This window comes from Lycorma delicatula, chromosome 1 (assembly GCF_047948215.1).
Source record: "Lycorma delicatula isolate Av1 chromosome 1, ASM4794821v1, whole genome shotgun sequence".
Lineage (NCBI taxonomy): Eukaryota > Metazoa > Arthropoda > Insecta > Hemiptera > Fulgoridae > Lycorma > Lycorma delicatula.
In genome coordinates this window covers 138,826,292-138,853,569 of record NC_134455.1, presented here as the reverse complement: position 1 = coordinate 138,853,569, position 27,278 = coordinate 138,826,292, and the positions used below count along the sequence as shown (strand labels likewise).

Genomic DNA, 27,278 nt, shown 5'->3' with positions numbered 1-27,278 from the left:
TAACAATGTAAATAATTAACATCGTGAGAATAAACTTATCAGTTATTATTTTGCAACTTTTTTCGAAAGTGAAGCAAAAAATAATTATGAATTTTGTTAACCATTTTCAGTGCTACTTCTCTCTTCTTTGAATTTCGTTGTGAACTTACAAGAATAACATTATGCAGGCCGTGGCAACAGAAATTGGATTTACGCACAGAGAAGTTATTATGCTAGAGTGTTAGTCTTGTTTTTAAGCGTGGTTAACTTGTAGACAGGTATTTATAATTTTTGTAGTTGCTTATTGGCAGTGTCTTACTATGTAAATAAACACTTTAAAAAACCAGTAATAAATGTATTGCGTTTTCCTTTTTATTGTTTAAATAGTTAAATTTGTTCTTTTTTATCATGTATTAACGTGTGTTACCTTCACTATTTTAATGAGTAACGCGTGCCATCCGTGGATCCTTGTATCACTTTTTCCAGAAAATCGTACTTTTAACAAGCACTATTAAGTTACTTTTAATCGTTTGGAAATTGATAATTATTTTAATGAAGGATTAATAATATACATAAATATTATTGTAAAACTTAATTAATTTTAGTTTTTGCAATGTATTAAAACATCCTAAACGGACTCCCATAAGCTTTGCAGACAGTATATATTTTCCATTTTCTCCAGTTATTACGTACTACCATAAATAAAAGTAAACAATATAATGCTAAACATTTACAATTTAAATACAATAAACAACTTTTAGTCTTGCACACTAGTGAAAAAAAGTGGGCAGCTATTTCATGAATTAAGAAAATTTTCTTAATTCATGAAATACCTGCGCTTTCAGAACAATTCAAAGAACAGGTAGATGGTAGGTGAAAAAAATACAAAAATAAATCAATTATACAGTATTACTCCATTATTTATTACAATATTCACCTCCTGACCACCACATAATTTATTTCTGCATTCCTAAATTCAACTCAAGCTTGCTACAAGAAATCCTCAATGTCTTCATTATCAAATAGAAAAAGCCAAGCTCCTTCAAGAATTCCTTCAAACTAGTTAAACTGTAATGTACAGGGGCAGTTTACTAAAAATGCTTGATGCGGCGTAAGTAAAAAAATCTTTTATAAGCTTCAAAATTTGCTTGTCACACAACTACCATATTCTTTGATTGCAACCTGGCCGAATAAACAAGGAACTTTACAATGATTACCCTCCCCAATTGAAGAAAATTGTGTGGAAAATGAAACTATGCCTAAGTGGAAATATAACCAGGTCTTTAAACTGGAGAAAAGTATGTTTCAATGTTGAGTGCTTCTCACTAACAGATCTGCCTAATTTTTTTTGAGCTATATTAATTTAAAATGAGAGGTTCTAATACTCTGATTTGATTTTATTACATGTTCTCTGATGTTTTTAGGTTGTGAAAAGTTGAAGTAAATAATGAAATTTTTTAATAAAATTTTAATTTTGAAATAGATTGAATCATATCTTTTAAATAATGAAATATAACTTGAAGGAGTTGCTTTTTTTTGTATGTTTCGTTTTTTTAATTGAATGTGTTTTCACCCTTTTCAAATTTTTTATTCCCTTATTTCATTTTAAAACTTCCTTTTCAAACTGTACATTCAGCTATGGTTCTTTAACAATTCAGTTGGGAGTTGTTAAACCAGTTTTCCACCATTAAATAATGAACTATAAGTAAAATAGTGTGATTTGTTATTGTCAGTGGTTACAGGTTGACTAATTGATGTTTTCTCATAACTGATCCAATATAAGCATGTAAAAGAGCTAAAATGGTTGACAATCTGTGATTAATTTTATTAAAAAATTACAAAAATATATTCATATTATTTTTATTGTGCATTGATGAAAAGAAATTTATATTTCAACAAGAAAGTCATGTCTCTTGAAAAGTGAACAGGTTATTTCTAGTATGAAAGTTTTGAAGCATAATGTTAGAAGCTGTGACATTTATTTGGTCTCGATTGAACGCATTTTTCTTGATATGTATATTTTTGTGTGGCATTTTGAAATTGGTATAGCAATTTATAATTATAACTAATATCAGTTTTACAATTTGATTGAATTTGTGGCATAGTAACATTTTTGTAATCTGAAAATGTGTGGTTGGTATTTATATTATATGAGCTTAATATTTTTTTGGTAGTTGTTTTAACATCTTTGTAAATCCATAGAAGTTCACAAAATATAAAATTAAAATGTTGCTGTTAGATTTTTGTAGCCTTTCCACATTTAGAGAGTTGAAAACGGGGGTTATTTTGTTTTTATAATTTCATTTTGTTTTTAAGAGGCCATATGAACCTTATTCTGGAGGAGATCTTCCAGAAATTTTTTTTTTGCAAAAACACCCTATGTTTTCTAATTACCTTTTTAGTTGTAGATGGATTGCCTTGTTGGTGTTAGTTTACATACTTGTACTGAAACATTGCTGTGTAACAATGGTGGAGTTTGGGCTAATTTAAAAACACAAAAAGCTCCATAGAATTAGTATTAGCCATTTTTAGCCAGACTAGTTGTGGGATAGTTTAATCAATATTGACACCAACACCAATTGTATCAACTTAAAAACATTCCCTGTAAAATTATTTAATTTACTACTCATGTACACACACACTCACACATGCGCGTGCACACATTTTAAATTCTACTAATATAAACCACATAGTTGTAGGGATTATTGAGATAAGACATATCTTACCTTAATTTTATCATAACGTGCTTTCATGGGATCTCACATCCTCGCCCATGATTGAATTATTTAATTAAACTGCAGATTAAAAACTCCAAAATAAATCACGTACATATTGTAATAGTTGTTACACTACTGTAATATTATAATAGAAATTGTGAATTAATTTATTATATGAGTGCTGCTATTTGTTGCAGCTTTTATAAGACTGTTTCCATCAAACATCATCTGATGGTTTATCAAATTGAAATTTGTTTGAAATTTTGTATCTATATATGTAATATTTTTCTAGTGGTTTAATTTTTGTCATCTTTATTAATTTCTAATATTTCTAAATTTGTGTTAATATCAGAAATAAAATGTTTATTGATTATTAGGCGGTTTGCCATATCAGACAAATCTAATTTATTATTTTTGTAATATTAAACAAATTAAATTACAATAATGAAAATTTAAAATTCGCATTTGAAATAGATAATAATAAAATGTTAAATTGTTCAGATGTCAGTATCAAAATAAACAAGAACCAGGACATTAAGTATTTTTTACACTTGAAGTGTGGTTTCACTTTGGTGGATATGTTAATAGTCAGAAATTGACTAAGAGTACTGAAAACCCACACATTTTCTTTGAATCTCCCCTACACCCACAAAAAATAGGCGTATGGTGTGTGGTTTCAAAGTGATGAATAAAATAAGACCCTTTTTTTTTAAATAAAAGAAATTATGCAACAGTTCACTGCTCTAAGAGCGTGACCGGTGGTTGCAACAGGACAGCATCACCTGTTATACAGCTAGCTCTGCTGTTGAGATGTTGCAGAATTTTTTCAATGGAAGAATCATTTCTGAAGGCTTGTGACCACCAAGATCCATCCACTAATCTGACTAGTCCAGATTTCTTTCTCTGGGTTTACACAAAAGAAATTGTTTATAGGAGCAATCCACACACCTGAGGAATTGAAGAGAAACATTACTGATGCCATCCAGGAAATAGACAGGGTACAGCTAACAGTAGTAGTCAGGAACACGGTTAAATTTGTTGACAGGAGCATAGAAATGGATGGATGTAACTTTCAACACCTGTAAATTATAAATTATTATGTAATGTTTGCCAATAAACTATTATTTATAGATTAAACTAAGTGATGGGACCTGTTTTAATAGTACAGAGGAATAATATGAATCTTAAAAAGTTTAATTTCAGTAAAATTAATAAATATACATACATATATTAACATAAACATATATATTTATACACGTTTAACATTATATGTTAAATTTTTTATTAACCATCAAAGTGTTTGTTCCATTTGTAGTAAATGGTAACATTACAGCACTGGCACCACTTTGTGGTGATACTGATATCGGTAACAAGTTTCATTATCAATATTGAGGGGCTGTCTGTGTATTTTTCTCAGTGTTATTGATTTGTTGTTTGCTGAACAAAATTAAGACTATGAAACAATAAAAAAAATTAAAATAACATTGAAAAATTATCTCAAAATTGTGACTTTCAGATGTTTGTGCATGTTGGAGGTTGTGAAGGATCTTGCTCATCAAAACACACTTGTATATAAGTATGCTCCTTTTATTTGACTACATTACTGCTGCATTTAAGAGAAATGATTTAAATGCTTCACTTTTTATTTCTTACTTATTAACAAAAAGAAAATGTAGTGGTTGTACATCAGTGTTACATAAGATTAGTTGTAGATACCGTCATAGCACTTGAGCAGAGTACAGGAACAGCATATGTGAAGCTTTCAATGTTTTACTAATTTAGGAATAATTAATGTATTTATATTTTGTTGGGTGTTTTACTGTAAAGTTATTTTAAGTGAAGTAGTAACCCGTGAATAGCAAGTGGTGGTGAATAGCGAGTGGAATGAACCCCTTGCTATTCACTGGTACAAAATACATTTTGTTAAAAATTTATTTTAATAGAAACTAATGTTATTTCTTGAATTCTTTCTTGGAAGTCCTCAAAATCAAACAATCTCTGTTTCAATGTAAATGTGATCGATTTCTCAGAGGGAGAAATGTGTTAATTGTTTGAGGATATGTTATAATTGATTGATGTTAGAGAAAATGGATGATTGTAATCTTAATAACTTAATGAAAGCTCTGACTAACTTAACAAAGGCTTATTAGAATGATAAATTATGAATACAGCAGGCATTTCTGATTTTTTTCTTAATCTGCATTTTTTTGTGTACGTATTGGAATTAATGTTGTGGCTCTTATTAACAATGAGAAATCAATAATATATGAATATTTCATTTCATCAATATAAAATATGAATATTACAGAATGGCTAATGAAAGAAAATTTATTTTATAAACTTGAAGAAAATGTTTGTCTCTCCAGGTATAATATTAAAATGATGTTTTAACAGTAGTAAAAAGTATTTTTATTACAAATTCTAATATGTCACCATTTATAAAGTGGGAAAAGTTTGGAAAAGAAAAAAGTAGAATTAATGAATTCTTAATAACTCATCGAAAAACATTCACTTTACACTCATTATGTTTTTTCATTTTATCTGACAAGAAATGTTTGTGGCCTGTTGTTGACTTTGTTAATAACTTTTTTATTATATTTTTAAAATGATTTTTTCAGGTTCTTGTATATTATATTTTTCCCCCTTTACTATTAGTTATTTCTGTTGAATGGTTTTTTACATATTTTTATTAAGTATACAGCATGTGCCGGGATGTATCAGCTGAACTTCAGGAACTGAGTCAGGAAAATGACCAAAAACGTTCATGTCAACATAAGTCCTATTTTGCATTGTTTTCCTTCTGGACGCTATTTTGTGATTTTCAACAAAAACTTATTTCTCAGGAACGGCATAAACCTACTTTAATTAAATTTGGCAAATCTAATACTAGTGTCTTAATCTACAAAATGAAAAATTTTGAAAACGTTACAATCAAAAATTTCAAAATGGCGGCCAACTTAATTTTTTAATCTTTAATATCTATAATTATTTGTTTGATAAATGTTTTACTTAGTATAAAATTTATTAAGCATATTATTTTTAACAAAATGACACCTCATTTGTAAAATTCTGTTGACAAACAAGTTATTGCACACATCTAACCCGGCAGTACGTTTTCACACAAGCTGATAATTCTTTTGCCTGTTTTTATGTTCTCCACTAAATATAATAAAAATTATTAATAACAAATAATAATAATAGTAAATTAATAAAAATTAACAGATTAAGTAATCAGTAATAAAAAATTAAATAAACTTTCACAAAATACTATTCTTTTTTTTTCTTTTTTTGTCTTCAGTCATTTGACTGGTTTGATGCAGCTCTCCAAGATTCCCTATCTAGTGCTAGTCGTTTCATTTCAGTATACCCTCTACATCCTACATCCCCAACAATTTGTTTTACATACTCCAAACGTGGCCTGCCTACACAATTTTTCCCTTCTACCTGTCCTTCCAATATTAAAGCGATTATTCCAGGATGCCTTAGTATGTGGCCTATAAGTCTGTCTCTTCTTTTAACTATATTTTTCCAAATGCTTCTTTCTTCATCTATTTGCCGCAATACCTCTTCATTTGTCACTTTATCCACCCATCTGATTTTTAACATTCTCCTATAGCACCACATTTCAAAAGCTTCTAATCTTTTCTTCTCAGATACTCCGATTGTCCAAGTTTCACTTCCATATAAAGCGACACTCCAAACATACACTTTCAAAAATCTTTTCCTGACATTTAAATTAATTTTTGATGTAAACAAATTAAAATACTATTCATAACATGAAAATTGTTAAATAACTGCAGAACAATAACCTCACATTACACAAACAACTTAAAGAATGGGTGCAGTCAAGCAGTGTATCCACAACATAGAAATGAACAAAATATTCCATGTATTAGGATTAATTTGCGTGCTACTGTAGTTTAAAACGACTTGAATTGAATTCTACTTTTTTGAGTTACCTAATTGATTACTGTTTTGATTCCAGGATAATCTAAGATGCTCATATCTCATCACCAGTAATGATGTAGTTTTAAAACATACTCATCCTCTTTTTTATGACACAAGAAAACCCAAAGTAATCCTGTTGCTTCTTCTTGTGTTCCATAGAGAACATTTTGGCATCTACAGTGGCGAACAAATTAATCCGAACACAGTATTTTTATTAGAAAGTTTCATTTTTAAAAGAAAAAATATTTGTTAGTCAAACTTACTCAGATTTAATAGTTTATGTGTCTTTTGTTTTTGATTATCTTATTAATTCTCTTTGGCATTGATTCCACTAAGATAGAACAATGATTTTTTATTTCTTCATCGAAAGCAAACCTCTATTGCTGAACTAATGAGGTCAGTTCTTGTGCTGCAATTTGTTTTTCAAGTCTTCTTTTTAGTATGGCTCATAAATTTTCAATGGGATCAGGTCTGGGAAGTTCCCTGGTCACAAAAGCACTCAAAGTTTTTGGTTTTTGAAGAACTCTTGCTTTCTTTGACATGTGACGTGGTGCAAGGTCCAGTTGGAAAATGAATTCTGGGTTCTTTGCATAAGTGGGACTATTTTTCTTTGGCATATGTTAATGTATTGGTTTGATTTTATCATCACATTCAAAGGCATAATTGCTCCTGGCCTTTCATGTGTAAAACATCCCCAAAACATATTTTTGGCTGGCTGTTTGGGAAAATTGTTGCAGGTGTGCTAGCGTAGTAGACGCCAGCACACCTAGAAGACGGAGTCTTCTCATATGCAGGGTTTTGAATGTAGGCTATTCTCTCCTCTTGGACAAAGAAATGAATCTTGTGTGAAAAAAATAAACTTTTTTCCACGCATCTCAATAGTCCATTCTTTATGTTCCTTTTTCCATTGAAGTCTTTTTGTCGTCATAACTTGTTTCTTTTCAGGTTGCCTCACAATTCATTCCACTGCCAACAATTTTCTATGAACTGTCATATCAGAAACATTAGTTTCACTGGCTCTCAAATCCCTATTAAGGTCAGTTGACAGTCGTGGATTAATTTTGCTTTTTCTTATTAGTAATCGATCCTGTGTACGTTCGGTTTTTTCCATCCACATTTTTCTTTTCTCTTTGGAGAGAAGGAACCTGTTTCCCTAAACCTTTTCACGATTTCATTTACAGTACCTAACCCCACACTACACTCACTGCCAATCTGTCTTTGAGTCATTTGTGTGTGTTGTGATCGAGCAACAATTTTTGACCACATGGGGTTTTATCCATTGTATTAACTAGAAATGAATAACAAACTTATAACAGAAACTAACAAGGTCATCAAAAACTAATTGATAATGAATTATAAAAGCACAAAAACCACTAATTCTGTTTGTGTGTTAACTAACAACATAACCTGAAACACCAAACAGCAAGCAGTTTGCCACAGAATGAAAATTCTCCTTGTTCGGGTTAATTTGTTCGCTACTGTACAACACATATAATTTATGATATTTTTAATGATGTATTTAGTTTCTTTCAAACAAAACAGTTCATAAAATTTGTGGAAAGTCACAAAATTGTAACTGTGATTTGTTTTTACAAATTTTTCATTTAAGAGTTGCATCAAATCATTATAATGTGGTATTACTGTCCTACATTTCTCATCCTGCACATTTTATTGTCCTTTGTTAAACTTTCTCCTTATTCCATCATTTATTACATTCTCTGTGTAAATTCACTAATCTCGTGATTTTCGTTTCATGGTCAGCAAGTCTTTCAACTGCCTTTTACTTTTTTTTTATTAATAAGAATTAGGCTTTATTAAACCTATTCTGATATCAATCTTATGTGGTCTTCCAACATGTCATTTTCCAGTCTGTTGATAATAACGGAGCCAGAAACCATAAATAGGAAGTCTACACCAAACTAATTCATAAAAGAGCTAATTCAACATGCCTGCATAGACAAACTGAATTGTTCTAGCTGCATTTGCAAACTGTATATACCTTTGAATGCACATTGTAAAATACAGATAAAGTCAAGCACTTGACAGTGGCAGAATAGTTCTGTATCTGATTAGACTGATGATGTGATGTAAACTGCGTAAGTGCTATCATTAGGTTAGCATTTATCATACTATATTTTGTCTTTGTGGAAAGTAAATCATTAATATTGGTAAGAAATAAATTTGGCAATAGTTTCAGTATATTAAACAAACATTTATGAATAGGTACTGGATGTAATATTAATTTTATGTACATAATTTAACTTGTTTTAAATTATTTCATTAGATACTTATCTGAAGTTTGTTTTATTTGCTATTTGTGAAAATAGATTTGGTTTTACATTTATATTGTGTAGTTTAATGTTTTAAAAATTGTTAAAAATTAAACTTTGGAAGCATTATAATTTTTGTAATGAGAAATCAAATCGTGCTCTAGATTTCACAGCAGATGGGATTCTTTATCATTGGGGCCATTGTTAATTAGTAACAATAGTAAGACAAACAGTAATAAACTGCTGACAAAATGGTTGATAGTTAATTAATGAAGCAGTTGAAACTGTTGTACCTGCGTGATATGGTTTATCGTGTTGCCAGTCGTTTTTTTATTAGCAGCCAGCCCTTATTTTGAATATTTACGTAAACTTATTTTTTTTGGCTTAGATTTATATTATTGCCATAGATCTATATAATTTTTTTTTGTAGGTTTGGAATGAAGTATTAAGTAATATAACTTGTATTATTTTATGTTCATGTTACGGCCATTTGTGGTTTTTGGTGGTAAGTTGCAGTTGGCAAAGTCACAAAGTGTTCTGGTCCTCATATGAACAGTTGTTCAAATTTGTACAAAAATTATTAAAATAATTAACTAGGCTCCCTGAATCCAAGATAAATGTATCTGATGGCAGTATGATTTTTCCTCAGTAAATATGGTTTTAATTTTTAGACTATGATATTTTTGAATTTCTGTTAAAAACGGTTTACTGTTGTTAAAAATCCTTTCCGTATAATAATTGGAGTTTAAGATTAATGTTCACTATCATAAAAATAATCTGAAATTTGATGATGTAAAGATAAAAATATATATTCTAACACTTTATTTATTTTTATTATGTAATTTTGACCTTGAAAATTACATGTCCGAGTTAAAAGGATATGTTAAAAGATTGTTTTCCTGCAATTTTTTTTTTTTTTAAATTAACTGGTTTCTTGCCGATTCAATTATTTTCAGAAAATAATATAAAACTGCACCCTTTAATTTGATATATTACAGTAGCTTAAACACAGGTACTTCCTTTCATTAGCTAGACTGTAACTTAATTTTTATAAAATGAACTTCGCACTACATTGCCAAACTCATTTATTATAAACTGACCAAAAGTTTATGTTAGAATAGAAAACTAATTAAAACATAACGTTAATCAGTTTTTTCTACTGTTGCATTGTATATTTTGCAATATATTTTGCAAAATATAAAATTATATTAATTATATATTAATATTATATATATATTATATATTTTGTATATTATTGCAATATATTTTGTTTATTGTGTATAATATTCTTTTATTTGTGTAATTTGTATGTTGTATACATGTGTATAAAATAGCTTAAATAGCTTGTCGATGGCTGTATTTTTCTGTGTATGATCAAAATAAAATGAAAAATTGCACAGGTTATCAGGAAATAAAATGTTAAATTTTTTTTACAGTTTATATTATTTCAATGGATTATGAAGATGAATCTAATGTACAGCCAGGACCTGATGGCTTATATGCTGTTTTATGTTTTAACAGATCTGGGTTCCCTGAGTCCAAGGTAAATATATATGTGATGCCATGTTTCTTTTTGTTTGTCAGAATTTTTTTTTCCACTATCACATGGGTTATTTTTTGTTCTATTGCTATTTATGAACGTATTTTCATTAATAGTATTTAATGTTATAGTAATTTCTTGCTATTTCCATAGTATATATTTCAATAATTTCTTGCACATATGGAGACCTGTAAGAGACCACCCCGATGTTATGGTGAAATATAGGGGATTCTTCGATAACAAAACAAAATTTCTGCATTTTTAATACATGATAATTAAATATAATTGGATATATTGATTGTTACTAGTTAATTCCGACAACCTCTTAGATTAAAAATTAACAATTTTTAATCTTAGGAGATACCAATTTAGTTCCTCAGTCATATTGTTAATCAAACTAATATTTGTGTTAATTTTCTTAAAAACCTCCATTAGAATAACTGTATAAAATTTTCACATCTAGTTTTCCAGGAAACTTTTGAAATATTGATGAATCAATCGTTGGGGGCCTTTCTTTCAGTATTATAAATAAATTTAGTAATTCAGCAGAATATAATTGCTGATTTTAATGTTTTCAGTACTTAAAACATATGTAAATATCCACTTTCCATTTTTAAGTATGGTTTAACGGCAATTTTAAAAACGAGTTTTCACAGAAATCTGTTTATTATTTTTGCCAAATTTTTTGTTTCTATTCAGTTTCTTAGAAATATCTAAAGGTATTATGGAATCCATGGTTATTCTGTTACCTTTTTAGGGGTGGCTAAAGGAAAACCCAGTGTGTGTATTAATAGAAGCTGCTATAATGGAAATGTGTTCTGATATTATTGGAGTAAATATCTTTGATTTCAGTGCTTCATCTCAAATGTAGGCTGCAGTATGTGGCCACTGTTAGTTACAGTGGTTTTAAGAAATCTGTTTGGTCCTTGTTTCACCCTCTTAGGAATAAGTGAGGAAAAAATTCTCATTTTGCCAACAGCTTATCACCTAAGAGAACATTTTTGCCAGATCCACCTCTTCTAGTTTCAGTACTTTTCAAGCCCTATTTAATTCACTGTGTTAACAGTTGATAATTTGAATAGTTTTTCTTACATTTTCTTAGGAATAATATATATAGATATATTTATTATTTTTCTAAAATCGATCCTTTGGGAATCATATTCCTCTGTGCACTAAACAAATAATATTATCGATCAACCCAAGTACAGAATTAAAATTGCTATAATTTAATTCTGCGTTAATTCTACAATTACATTTTACATTTACTGTACTTGGGTTGATCGAATTAATAATATATATATATATATATATATATATATATATGTATATATTATATCCTTGAATAAATGAGGTAACTGTGTTTTATGTGTTTGTGATTTTTGCATTGCTGTGTAATAAATTTTGTGTTTTGTTTGCTTTTCATTACTGTTTACTCTATGAGGCTTATGGAGAAAGTAAACATAATTTGCTTGTGGATGCTGTTAAAAACAAATTATAATTTAAATGTATATGATTGGTATTTACCGCTAAACATGGTTTTTTTTTCTACATAGTCGTTAGTTTTTTATTTTATCATAAAAGAAATCTGCTGCTTTGAGACAGTTTTTTGATTTAATAATTACTTCTAAAATGATTGTCACTTAAAACTTGAGAAAAAAGGAAAATGAAAATCTCTTGGAAACAATTTACAGCTATAAGGTAGATGCTCAAATATTTTTCAATAAATATTTTGAAGCAGGATTTCAGTTATTGAAGCCAAGTGTGAACATTACCTTAAAACAAGAGAGTGCTGTATGACATCAGGATGCGTTGTATTGTGCTCAAAAACAGCCTCTATAAAATTAATACATAAACTTTTCTGATCCTACTGCCATTGCTTTTCATATGCTCAGAGTTTGTCACACTTAGTTTTGTTAATGATGCTTCACCATTGCTCATGATGGATCTGGTCTGGAAAAGATTATGTTTCAAAGTGAACTGTATCCTTTTCTAGGCAGCTAGTTCATTGAGTCACTGGATGTGTAATATAAATTTTTATTGTAACAAGATGCTTAAATCTTTCTAAAATCAGTAAAATTTACTTAATTACTTAAATCTTAATTAATTACTAAATGTACCGACATACACTAATGGTGATTGTTTATGTGTAAAATACGGAGTAGACGTATGTCTTGAAATGTGAATTTTATAGTCTTAACAATTTAAATGTAAAATAAAAATGATCCAACCGGGGAAATGCACGTAACACTAACACACTGGGCGTACTCGCTTGGAGGAAAATACAACTGCTTTGTTTATACCATAAAATTGGTTCAATCTGTTGTTATTTATTTCTGCCGTCAGAACACACTACTTCGTGTAAGCATGCTAAAACATACAGATCAGTATTCATTTTATTTGTGGATCTGTTTTATCACCAGTAAAAATATGATTAAAAATTTATTGCTATAACTTACATCACTTGAAAAATGTTGAGTAGCTCTCATTCATTTTTTCTTCTTCAATTAAAAATCTCAACTAGTTATGGGATAATTTTGTGTTTTAGAAACCATTTTAATCTAAAACATAAGCTTTGCAATCCATTAATTATGAATTGTCTTATTTGCTTAAAAACTTCATAATAAATTTTTGATTGCTTTAAAATACTATATTAGCATGTTTGAAATTTCCACTAATTTTCCAAATGGACATTCATTTTATAAATCGATGGTAAAAGGAGGTATCAGCTGATCTCTTTTTTTCTCTATCCACCATTCAGACTTCAGTTGAAGTGTTCAGGTGCCATTCTCTTTTTTATTGATGTGTCCTAGCCAAACCATCATAAAAACCATCAATAAAACATAATTTTTATGTTTTTAACATTTGTTTTCTTTCCCAATCTTTCATAGTAATTCTTCATTTCTTACTAAATCCTCCTGTTTTATGACTTTTATTTCTCTGCATATTATGCATTTCATGTGCCTCTGAGCTTTCATCTTCCTTCCTTAGTGATAATGTTTCAGCACCATATATTGCTATATTCTATATATAGAACTTTGCTGGTATCTTTCTTAATTCTTTGTTTAATGGCCTGTCAAGCATCTCTTGTTAAAACATTTACTTTTCCGTTGCTGTTTTATTTTTTATTTCTGTTGTACAGTGCTTATCTTGGTTATCACCTTCCTGAATGCTTGAATAATTTTAATTGCTCTATATTCTTACTGTTTTCAATTTAATATTTGCCCTTTTACCATTTCCTCCTTCTTGGTCTTACTCTTATTTATTGTCATTCCATATTCTTCACACTTTTTGTCAAGATCTTCAGGTATCTCTATCATTCTTTTTACTCTTTGCTAGCAGAACCTTATCTATCATCAGCAAATCATTCTCCTCCCATTTATACTTATTCCTCTCATCATCAAAGTATAAGTTAAAATAGGTTACAAATAGCAATGCCCTCATCTCTGTTCAGTACCTGAACAGAGAACCTCCAATTTATTATTTTTTCGCATTTATTCTGTTTTCTCAATAATACATCAACCTGTGGAATCTAGTCTGTCAGATACCTTTTCCAGGGCAGTAAACACCATGTATATTTTTATTCTTGTCCATATTTCATTCCAACTCCTCAGCAATCCTGTTCCGTCCATTGTTCCTATTTTGCTTCAAAATTGAATTTTTTTTTGTATTCTACTTAATTTTTTTTTATAGGAAATTAGATAGAATAGGTTTTTATATGATAGCTCTAAGATTTCATTCATAACAATATTTTGGTCGTATCTGATATCAGATTTAATATAATTTCCTCATATGTTTCAATTTGTCTTGTTAGCAGTCGATACCATTATGATTTCTTTAAAATCTTTCGACTATTTTCCTTTAATGCATACTTCATTTAATAGATTCATCAAATGTGTCTTCTCCTTAGCCTCTAATGTTTTCAAAATTTCTTCTTGTATCTCATTACATTCCATTGCTTTTCCATTTTTCAATTCCTTTGTTGATGTTTTTATTTCATTTAATAATATGCTATACCTCTTATCATTACCCGTTACACTATTCTCTTCCTTCTGCTTCACTTCTTCCCTCAGGCTATTCCACTCATACAATTCTTCCATGAACGTTTTCCAAATCTTCACGATCTCTTTTGGTCCATTCACTTTTCTGCTGTTTTAATTTCTATTGTGAAACTGTTTTTACCTTTCCCCTCTTCTTAAACATCAAATCCTTAGCCTTCTTCTCAATTTTACAATAAATAACTTTTCCATTTCCCGAACTTTATTTGCTTTTTTTACATACTCACTTCCACTCTTTCTTTATTTTGTATGTTCATGATCTTTTTAATTTTACACAAAATTGATATTCTCATATTATTTTATGGTCAGAACAGATATTTGGTCTTAGCTAATTTATATTATTTTTAATATAATTACATGAAGTAATAGTAAATTAAATATGTAAAGATACTAAATTAAAAAACTACAAATAAATAACAATTCAGAAGATGCATTTAAATAAATGGTGAGCAGATATTTTGAATGATTGCTATTAAGTATGCCAACAGAAACATATTAAGGGCCTTCCTTGTAGGTGAAAGTATTGTGTTGAGTTTTACAAAAACTCTGTTATATAACAAATTAATCACCAAAAGAATTATTTTTTCAATATATGTGACTGAAGTATCTGTGTCTCTGTGGTGCAGAGGAATTTTTGAAAATTAACAGGTAACATGGCAAGATGTTGATTAAAATTTGTGATTTTATTTAGAAAGTGGTTTTAATTGGTTTGTTCATTTTGTTTAGTGATTCTACTTTTTTACGGTTTTAAATTGTAAATATCTTCCATTTTTCTTAGTCTTAATTATCTTTTGCAATTTCTTACAGCATATTTCCTCCCTAATACCTGACAACATCCAAGTTCTTCCTCCTCTCCTTTTAGTTTTCCTCTTTGATCTTCATTCAAGATGGTTCCTTCATATGAAGTTTGCTCCAAATAATTTATTGTTTTATAATTATTATGACTCTTTATTGTAACTCGAATACAAAACATGGCAATGGAAGGACCGTATTGCCCTTCCACTACCAATTTCAAGGATTTTACCATGATTTTCTTTTACAGAAACAATATTAATCTCTTATCAAGTTTTAAATAATACTAATTAAAAAAGAAACTCTTAATTTTCTACTTTTTGTTCAGTGTGTGGATAAATAATTTCTGTTAATGCCTTCTGAATTATTTAATTTATTTTATTTTTTATTTGTTATTTCATGTATTTATTTTGCCAATTACTAATGAGGACTTTTAACTACATTTATTTTCAGTTTTATAATTCTGTATTTCTTGATGCTGCTCTGATCAAGAATTTACCATTGTTTCCCTTGATCCATCCAGGCTAATGTTGACACTGTTCTTTTTTTTTAGTGCATGTAGAAGCACACCTATTCATTTCTGTCTTAATTGTATAACAATATTATTTTATATACTGATCAGAATAAAATATTTATTCCACATTAACTTGATTTTCTTCTGTTATCATTAATTGTTCTCATTAATTAATTTTTCACTCTTTCTGTCCATCTTTTTTTTTTAAATGTCTTGCTCACATTTCAAAGCTTTCATTTTCCATCTTCCTTAATGTCCATGTTTTATATCCATTGATAGAAGTACATTCCATTTCTTTAGAGGATGTTTCTTCAGTTTTAACACCATCTTGGTGGATATTACATCTTTAATCCTTTCTCTATACTAGTATTCTAGTCTTTTTTTCCTTTTCATTTGGAATCTTTTATTGATATACTTCTTCAGTTCTATTCTAGTTATTTCTTTACTGTTCACTTATATACCTCATTTTTTATTATTGTGGTTCTAATTTTGAAATCATATTTCAAAGCCCACTGCTAATGAAGGTCCTATATTGTACAACTTGTATTAGAAGCCTTTTATTAATTTTGTACTTAGTGTTTGTCAGCTTTCCGATCACTGATATTTTTAATTTTATTTATTATTATTGTAACTATAAAAATTGTATTATAAATTATTCCAAAAAATCTGAGCAATCTTGGAGTTCAAAATTTTATTGAGTATTGTTTTTCTGTTAATTTCTCGTTATTTATTAATAATTGCTTAACAGTTAAAATAACCATCTAATTTTACATTTTAAATCATTTTTAGTCCTTTAAATTTTGAATTTAGAAGTCAGTGTGAAATAAAAAGAGCACCAGCAAGCACATTACTGATACTTTTAATTTAGTGTTGATTTCAAAAACGTAAAATGTTGGAAGAAATTTAAACTTTTTTTTACTGAAAATTACTCATACTATTTGGTTCAAAAACAGATGTCTGTTTGAAAAAATGTGATACATTTACGTTTTATGAATAACATTAATACCATAAAAAGAATTATGTGAAATTCATTTTTTATGATGGAAAAAAAAGCCATACATATGTTAAAAAATTAAAAACAGGACATGTGTCAAATTTTTACTATTTAAATTAACATTTTTATAATTTTTTACTGTAGAGCGTATGTCTTTCCTTGAACTCTCTCCCTTTTCACCTTTCAAATGTTAAGTTAATTTAAAAAATGTATTTCATATTGTAGAATTTTTCACTATAAATTTTTTACTAATGTTGTCTGAAAGAACCTTAAAACTACTTGACGAATTTTCTCTAGGAAAAAATATGATTGAATTTGGTAAAGTTGAAATTTGAATATAAATAATAAGAAACAAATCCATAATCACCACATTTTTAAATAATTTAAAAAACTGTCCAATAATGAAAAATATAATAGTTTTACAATTACTTAGATTTTGTAATTTTCAAATCAGTGCAAAGTTAAAAATTATTTATAAGAATTTATTAATTATTAATTTGACACCAGCTTTAGAAAAGTTGAGTTTTAAAGAAGAGTAGCAAAAATATTATTTTGTTACTTTTTCAGCTTGAAAATAAACATGTATGTAACATTCTTATAATTATGTTTATTTAAATTATGAATAAACCTAAAAAATAATCATCTATATGAAAATAAATCATTAAAGATAAACAAAAAGGGGAAAACTTTGCATCTTGATAAAAATAACAAAAAGATGTAGAAGAAATGACATTAACAGAATACTAGCTACTAATTATGAACTAAGACTATGGGATGTGGATACATTGATTGATTCTTAACCTATTTATATGTGCAATCCCATGAAAGTGTAATATCATCTCTTGAGACTCCCTCAGAAAACAAATTTACAAGACACCAAAATTATATCTGTTTGTTCATTGCTTGATACCCGTAAGCATGAGTCATATAGACAAGTTTTAATTTATTCATGCGTTTGTATTTATGAATGTACACTCTTTGCTAAAAAGAATGATCACTTTTTCTTAAAAGGATCTTTGTAAAGATCCCATCTTTACAAACTCAGACATCAGAACTGTTTTTGTGTCTAAATCAACTCATTATTTTGGTGTATGAAAAAGGGCCTTATTATCCTTTCATTGCAGTTTTTAATAAATTACTGAACCATTTTAAAGATCATCGTAAAAAAACAATTAGAAATAGAATTAAAAAATCTATTTTTTTATTTTCAAATTAATTGTGTAATTTGTGATGTTGCTCTGAACAAAGTGTTATCATGGTTTCCCTCATTTCTTCCAGTCAAAAGTCTAGTTTTTAAAAATTTGAGAAAATATATATCTTTTGTTTCCTGATTTGTTATACATGTGCTAAACATCATAATGGGATCATGTTAAAAAATATTTTTTTTTGTAATTAGGTACAGCAGAATATTCCAATTGTTCCCCCTATGTGGCAATTGCTAATTGAGATTCAATCGATGAAAACCCTCCCCTTCCAGTCTTCCAAACTGGGTCACCTGATGAGGCAGAAGAGTAATATGTCATGGACATGCACTCCTAGTGCCAGCAAAAGAATGTACATATTTCATTTTATTGAGACAAGTAAAGTAATATTCAATCTGGATCATCTCTTGAAACAGAAGTTTCAGTGGTGTACTCTCCAAGAGGATTGATTATATCTATAAAGTGTTGCAGTAAAATATTTTTTTTTCAGATTTTTCAGTCTCTCTTTGTTAACTGAGCTTGGCTTTCTCGGCAGGTTTGGGTAATTCATCATAGCCTTGTACCAGAATACAGTGATCAGCATGTAACCATCAACTTCTACAGCTTCAGGTGAAATGTACTGTTGCAATCCATTTGAAAAGTCAAGTCATAACTCCTGTAAGAAATACCTGAGAAGTATAAGCAAGAACTTGACACAAGCATTTACTTTTCTTAAACAAGGTTACAAAATTTGAGATATTTGTCGCATACAGTTAGAAGCATCTGCTAAAAATAATGCTGAAGAATCTGCTTCTGATGAAGAATTTTAACAATTACATTCTTTGTGTTTCCCAAAAAAAAAATGAAGCTGCAGATGCTCTGAACAAAAGTTTAATTGTTTTAAATGAGTCACCTATACAGAAAAAATGACTATGAGGGAAAATACCCTCAGGAAAAGCTTAAGAAAGCAGCAGTAGTAGTGTTCAAAAGCAAAATATTAAACATGGATTCAGATTCTGAACAAGAATCTATTCCTCTCGCCTCTGACTGTGAAATTATCAACCAATTGAAGGAAAAATTTAATACTACAGATGATAAAAGCATCAGGATGCAAATACTGACAATGCTTCTTAAAAGCTGGACTTTTAAAGACATTCAAGATGAATTTGGAGTATCAGACAACACTGCAAGGAAAGCTAAAAGCCTGGTTAAAGAAACAGGTGTCATGTCATGTCTTGATCCTAAACCTGGTAAAACTTTAGATTTTGAAACAACAGAAAAAGTAACTGATGTGTATGAGAGTGAGGAAACAAGTCGAATGATGCCCGGAAAAAAGATTTTATTTCTCTTAAGATAAATGGAAGACGAGAGCATGTTCAGAGAAAATTAATTCTTTGTGATCTTTGAAGCCTTAGCATTGTTAAAAAAAGTGGTATCCATTGCTGAAAATAGGATTTTCAAAGTTCTGTGAACTCAGACCTAAGTACTGTGTTCTTGGAGGTGCATGTGGAATTGACAGTGTTTATGTATGTACAATGCACTAAAACGCAAAACTTATGGTTAAGCATTGTAGAATGAAAGAACTGATAGAAGGTGATAGACCAATTAAGTCTTACAAAGATATGATGTATGTAGTGTGTGCTAACCCAGTTGAAGCTTGCTACTTTTATAATTGTAAAATTTGTCCTGGGTTTGAAGAAGTCAAGGGAAGGATCGCAGAAGCTTTCAAGCTCAACTTCATTGAAAACCACCTAGAAATAGTGGATACAACTTGAAAAAAGAACATCTCTAGACATTAGTCAAACCTGAAGAATTCATTGGTATACTTTTACGAAACTTCTTCAACGCTAAGTTCTTTCTAGTCAACAGTCCAGTTGCCTCACCCATCTGATGCAGTCTCTGAAAGAAGATGAATATCTTGTAAAATGTGACTTTGTTGAGAACCTTTCATTCTCCAGGATGCAACCCAAGGTTTCCACTGGAACAATGCACAGGCAACAATTCGTCCCTTCACAATCTATTTTATGATCCAACTACAAAAACATTGATGCATACATCTCTTGTCATACATAATTTCTGACTGTCTCACAATGACATAATAGCAGTGCACCTTTTTTAGAAATATTTTAATTGGTTTCATGCAGTCTCATTTTACCACAAAACCTAGCCTGATCTATTACTACAGTGATGGTGCGCCGACTCAGTACAAAAATGAACTCAATTTTCTCAAACTGTTACCATGAATCAGTTTTGGGATCAAAGCAAAGTGGCATTTTTTTTGCCACACCTTATGGCAAAAGTGCATGTGATGCTGAGGGAGGGACTTTTTAAAGACTTACAGTGTCCAGATCATGACTCCGTGACAATTGTATGACTGGGCAAATGGACACATTGAATCGGTACATTTCCATTACAGTACAATTGAACAGCATAAAGTAAAAGAAGAGGCTTTGAAGAGTAGGACAATCACAGCAAGAACTACCACATGCTCAGAAACTCCACTCTTGTTCCACTGAACAAGAATCGGGTGCAAGTGAGGGTGTTTTCATTTTCTTAACAACTCAACAGTAGCAAGCACAACAAATATTGAGGACGATCTTAAATTCACAGAAATGGCTCGGTTCTTAATCTTTTTCTTTTTCCTGTTTAGCCTCCGGGAATTACCATTCAGATATTACTTAAGGGGATGAATGAGGATGATATGAGTGTAAATGAAGTGTAGTCTTGTACAGTCTCAGTTTGACTATTCCTGAGATGTGTCATTGAAACCCAACCACCCAACAACATTGGTATCCACAATCTAGTATTCAAATCCATATAAAAGTAACTGCCTTTACTAGGACTTGAATGCTGGAACTCTCAACTTCCAAAATCAGCTAATTTGGGAAGACACGTTCACCATTTGACCAAGCCGGTGGGTTGGGTTCTTGATCTGCTGATATTGATGGATACTGTTGGTTGGGTTGTATTCTAGATTCAAATGAGGAAAATCAAACAATGAAGTTCTAGTTCTTACATCCACATGGACCTTTGCCTTCCTTCCACTAACACTTTGAGAATGTTCTTAATGTACTCAGGAGTGATGTTATTTCAAAAGTAGATTCCAGGGTAAATCCAATAGGAAGCATTTATAACCTCTCAAAGCAAGAAGTGGACAATGCTTACTAGAAGTTGTAAAAAGGAGTGTACACTGTGTAATTCTTGTATAAATATCTTTGGAAGCAATATGAATTGTAGTTAAATGGTGATTACATACAAGTTCATTATTTTATTTCACCATGATCACATTGCAATTCCATTATGAAATGTTACCACATGTACAACACATTAGGAAGCAAAAACAAAATTTTTTTCAAATTTAAAAAAATCACAGATATATTCAAGGTCAAATAGATTTTTTTGGTTACCTTAAACTATTTACGTCACAAAATCTTGCTAAGTGACATATATGAAAACTCATTCCAAAAGCTTTAAAATGTTACAAAATTGAGCTCTCTAGCTCATATACAAGCTGAGAAAATTAATTTTTTGTAATTACTTGAACCTTGTCTTTTGCAATTTTTTCACTTTTTATGGGGTCCTACTCAAAAAACTGAGCGACTGAAAAATCTGAAAAAAAAATTTTTCATCACTTTATAGATGTGATAAATCCTGTGAATTTTATTGAAATTTGTGATTGTCAAGTTGTGAAGGTGTGGGGCTTGTTAATTTGACATGGATGACCCAATTGTGAACATTATTTCATTTGATAAAAAATGAAGCTTCAATGTATTTAAAAGATTTATATATATATATTTTTTTTATTGTATACTTTATAATATAATGTGTATACACACACACACACACACACAGAAAGAGAGAGAGAGAGACAGAGTGAGTGGTGAGAAGGGTGAGGTTGAATTAAGAAACCTTTTTCCTGGAAATATATTGAAAATAAATGATCACTTATCACTATGGCAGTGTATCTTAACACTTTTCTTTATGTGTGATGTTTACATTTTTTGTCAGCTGTGAAAGTTATTATGGGTGTCATGGCAACAGTAAGTACAAAATATTAGTTTTTAAGTGCTTCTATTCAATTAATTATGATTAGTAATAATTTGGTTAATAAATTATTATTTAACTTGTGTATATTGTTATTATATTGATTGCACTATTATTAAAATCAGAGATAATTAATGAAGAAGATAGGATGAAAACTATAGAATTCACATTTAAAAATCATTCTATTGATCACCATTTAATTCAGGATGGTCTTTATTCTCCTTATATTTGAACTTAACTAGAAGAGGGTAGAAATACCTTGATTATAAACTTCAAAACATTTTTGTGTAATTAAACTGTTAAAAAAAATTACTCTTCTTTTTTTTTTGATTCTCATATATTTGATTTTCGATATTGGACCTCAGTTTCATTTTAGAAAAATACATTTTTATGTAAGGACTAGCTGTACCCGCCACGCTTCACTGTGGCACATTGTGGTTGCATGGATGAGAAATGAGAAACAAAACAAAGCATACGTTTCATAGAAGTTTAATTTTGCAATACTTGTGGATATACAATATTTTTTGTTTTTCCACTGTCTGCGTAGATATAAAGGCTATCTGGTTTGCCGACTCGGGAACACGAACATACAGTTGTGCATGTGAGAAGCAATCCGCATCTAAATCTAAACCACACAATTCTAAAGATTGACCTTGAGCTTTGTTGATTGGGATTGTAAATGCCAATCGAATTGGGAATTGCAATCTTTTAAATTGAAATGGTGTATCGGACGGGATCATGGGTATTCGAGGAATGAGGACATCTTCACCTTTGAAAGGCCCCTTTAAAATCGTTGCTTCCACTACGTTATTCCTCAATTTCTTAACTGCAAGTCGCGTGCCGTTGCAGAGTTTTGGCTGATTAATATTCCGCAACAGGATAATTGGCACACCTATTTTCAATTTTAATGTGTGGTGGCATCCCTGGCAGATCAAGTGAGTTTAAAAATTCCGTTGGATAATTAACTACTTCATCTGCTTCCACAACGGTGTCTATCGACTTATATGTAATTTCCTCACTTTGAATGCTGGATTGAATAACATTATTATAGACATCTTTATTCTTTGCGGCAAGATTGCTCGTTCACTGAGCCAATCGTGATTTCTATGATTAATTTGAATATCAGGAAATACTTTTTCGATCAGTTCTTCTTTCGATGTTACTAAATTACAAAAATTATCAGGAAATGATATCCGTCTAGGCGTCTCATCGACTGGCAGCTGTCCGTTTCTAATGTCCAGTAACTATCGTGAGAATACCTCAGCTGATGGATCATTCTGCAACTGGACACATATTCGTAGTCAACTGCAATGTACGTACATGTCGCCACAGTGTTGAATATTTCAGGCAAGCATTTATTTTGTCTGCTGTGTCGATCGAGAAATTACAGGCAATGTTTGCCTAAATCTCCTGCGAGCAATATCAAAGCATTCCCGAATGGTTGAACGTTTCCATGAAAATCTCGTAACAATCGATCAACAGCGTTTTATGCAATTTTTTATGTGCCATCGTGCATTCATCCCAAACAATGAGTTTACATTTTTGTAATACTTTTCCCATACAGGATGCTTTGGAAATATTGCACGTGGGAGTCTCGATGATTTGCATGTTTAATGGCAACTTCAGAGCTGAATGCGCAGTCCTTCCACCTGGTAACAATGTCGCAGCTATTCCAGACGAAGCAAGAGCTAAGGCTATGTCATTTTTTGATCGAACCGTTGCTAGAATCAATCTAATGAGGAATGTTTTCCCAGTTCCTCCTGGCGCATCCAAGAAGAAAGTCCCCCCAACTCCGTCACTTATCATTTGCATTATGCGATCATAAATGCCTTTCTGTTCACGCGTTAATTTGGGAATGTTTGATTGGACATATGACTGAAGTCACCAATGTTGTAACTCTGTTCACAGCGTAAATCCACATCAAATGAAGCAATCACAGCTCGGGTGGGTGCTGGCATTCCTAATTGACTAAGAACTTTATTTGCATTAGCTAAGCACTTGTCTTCAATATCTATCAATGCTTCGTTGTAAATGTCTTCTATAATTCAGACAAAAGTGAATATTTAACCTAACAAAGGATTTTTTGGTCATTATGTAGGGATATTATTTTCTGTGTATTTGGTTATTTAGACTTTTTTTGTTTGCATAGTCTTAAGTCTATCTGGGCTATAAGAAAGTTGGATGTTTTAATTTATTTACTGTAAGTCATCCTTCTTGGTGGCTTTTCTTTTTGTTTTGGTGTATTTTTTTATTTAATAAAATACAGATGTTTTAGCTGTTAAATATAATTCAAAGAAATTTGTTACTTAATCCGTTGTGATTTTGTTTACATTGGCAACTGTCATATGGGCTCTTTGTGATTGGTTGTTGTGTTTGACAGCGGCCATCTTGCATTGATCAGATTGTTTATCCTTTGTTTTCATTTCCATCTGATTTATTAGCTTCTTATTTATTAAAAAACTGTACAAATTAAAAATAGATGAAAACAATCTTTGATGCGGGTTATATATCGTGCTAAAATTTAAGCTCAATTGGTGCAGAACATTTTGAGTTTTTGAAGCATATACAAACGAACTTAACATTTTTATTTATATAGATTATGAAATTGTTACTTCACAGGATAAAAGTTTATTACTTCACCCTATCTTTAATCACACCCTCAAACTGAATGATTTGAATGGTCAAGAAAATATTTTAGAGTAGCCTGAAAAACATCTGTGAAACGGAGTTGAAGATTAACAGGATCTTTTTGAGTTATATAAAATGGAAAGTTTTCTGACTGCAGTTGAGTTTGGTCAAGACTCATTGGCCATGGCTGAAGACTGGTTTGGTCAAGCAGACTTCTCAAACTTTATCCAATGTCTTCTTGTGGTTTTTTTACATTCTTATAGAAAACTTGGCGTACTGGAAATCATCTCCTTTTGAATGAAAATAGGAGGGTTGAATCTAATGGTTGAATTTGGTGTGACTGACTTATTAGAGAATGATATTAAGTAAATCCTCTGATCTGTTCAGTACATAATAATAAATGTAATAGATTGTATAGTTCATATCAGGAGTCTGTATAATATGCTTCATGGTAAAAATAAAATATCTTCTATTTAACTGGCTGGATCAAGGGAAACCATGGTAAAACCTTGATCGGAGTAGCATTACAAAATGCAAAAGATTTGATTTAAAGATAAAAAAGATTTAATTTTTAAAAGATAAATATGTGAAATAATGTTAAATACATGAAGATACTAAGTAAAACAAAAAAAAAAAAATATATATATATAAAATAAATCACTGTTCAGAAAAGTTAATTAAAATTAATAGAGCACAAATTTACATATTCATTGAACAGTATGGTAAAAATGAAAGGAAAATGGTTTGATAGTTTATTAAAAATGGCAATGAAAGCATAATAAGGCTCTTTCTTAAATATTGTGTTCTTATGTGAAAACGGGTTTTATTTTGTTTGTTTTGATGGATATTGTTATTTTTTAAGAATAAGTGGGTATTACTTTTTCAAATTTATAAATTTGTATTTTTTATTTTTCTAAGTAATAATTTTTATTTTTTAAACATGTAAGTGTGATATGGCAGCATACTTTTGTATATTGTAAGCTTGTTACAAGCTACCATCTCTTGCCACAAGAGATGATGTTGTACAGGTTATCAATTATTCAATGCATTTTAGGTGTTAATAAAAGAAATAACAAAGCAATGCACTTATATGCATGTATTATTATTGAATAGGGTTTTTCAAACAATTTTGTTTACAACACTTAATAACTTCAAACAAGTTTCTATGTTGAGTACCTTTAGTGGTGTGTAAAATGTCTACAATATTCAGTTTCACATTGCATATTATGAATAATATGTGGAGTTATTCCATTAATTATGCCTTTGGTTCAACAATGTTATGATTTGTTGTATACACCTTGTCTTTAACAAACGCCCAGAAAAAAAATTGAATGGCATAATGTCAGGGAATCAAGGTGACAGCCAATCCAACAGAGAGGAAATTGTTCATGTAGGAGTCCTTAAAATCTAAATTCCAGTGCAGCCATCTTTTGGAAGTAAATGTCAGGTTGCTGATGTTGAATTTACAATACTGAATACTCCTGTTACATGTCTAGATTACTAGCGTTAGTAACCATTGGTGTGGCTAAGAAGAATGATCCAATCACTTCATTAGCATTCAACACACACCAAACATTCATTTGCAGGTTATCATGTTGTGTTTGTCAAACAGCATGAGTGCTCACACAATCCCAAATCCGACAATCAATGGTTAATGTGACCAGAAACGTGGAAGGTAGCTTCGTCAAAGAAGAATACTCTTACTTTATCTAAAAATGGATTATCTTCATTCACTTTATCAAGAATATATTGGTATTTATTTGATTTACTTTAATAACTTTGATAAACTTTAAGGAATGTTCCTTTTTTTTCATTATTAAGTTTATTCTTATCAATGTTTATTTTTTTATGTGAAAAATGCTTTTATTTTTATAATGTAACATGCATATATTTTTATTTTTTGAAATTAACAAAGGTCGCGTTTTTAGTTTTTGATTTATAAAAATTTTTAAATTAAAAAATTATATATTCTTGTAGCGGCAAGGGCAATGTGTTGAATTTGTATTGACACTTGTGTTTACATTTTTCTTTTTTGTATTATTGAATAATTTATTATTCGTTCTTAAATATGTTCTTCATTGAAATTAGTTTTTTGATTTATTTTAATTATTGATAGATTGTAATGAAACATTAATATGATTAAATTATAAAAAGGAAATTAAATGATTTTCTGTACTTCATATATCAGCAAACATAATATAATGTTCGCTTCGCTTGTTTACCTTGTCTAATTAATTAAAAATATTGGCAGTTTATAAGACTGAATTAATAATTTGATATAATAACCAATTATTTAGATACAAAATAATGTTAAATTTTTATAGTATTGAATTACAAAAATGTTGAAGGTACATGAGGTATGTAAATGGTGAAAGGCATCATATTGATGCTTTTTACAATGCTATATGGAAGTCATTTCCATTTGACTAGAGTATATAAAAATATAGTATTTAAATAGCTATTATCATAATTAACTTTACTCCCTTCTCATACGTTAAGAAAAAGTAAAAAATTCATCATTATTATTATTATTACAACAAAGCAATGGTAAAATTTAAAAAGTGTGGTAGATTGTCACTTTTTTATTGTTCATTGAAACAGGATGACCATAACAGC

General features: G+C 29.8%; 1 protein-coding gene across 5 annotated transcripts in view; it reads left to right on the top strand.

Annotated features, from left to right (window-relative positions):
• The first annotated feature begins 155 nt into the window (after positions 1–155).
• Positions 156–27,278, top strand: part of LOC142323061 (uncharacterized) — a 112,282-nt gene continuing 85,159 nt past the window's right edge. For 4 of the 5 annotated variants that reach the window (XM_075362209.1, XM_075362198.1, XM_075362227.1 and 1 more), the window contains exons 1-2: positions 156–257; positions 10,351–10,457. In XM_075362209.1, the coding sequence (XP_075218324.1) occupies positions 10,365–10,457 (93 nt within the window). In that variant the 5' untranslated portion in view covers positions 156–257; positions 10,351–10,364. Of the gene's footprint in view, positions 258–4,212; positions 4,273–10,350; positions 10,458–27,278 lie in introns of all 5 variants that reach the window. The other variant, XM_075362219.1, reaches the window with a different exon arrangement.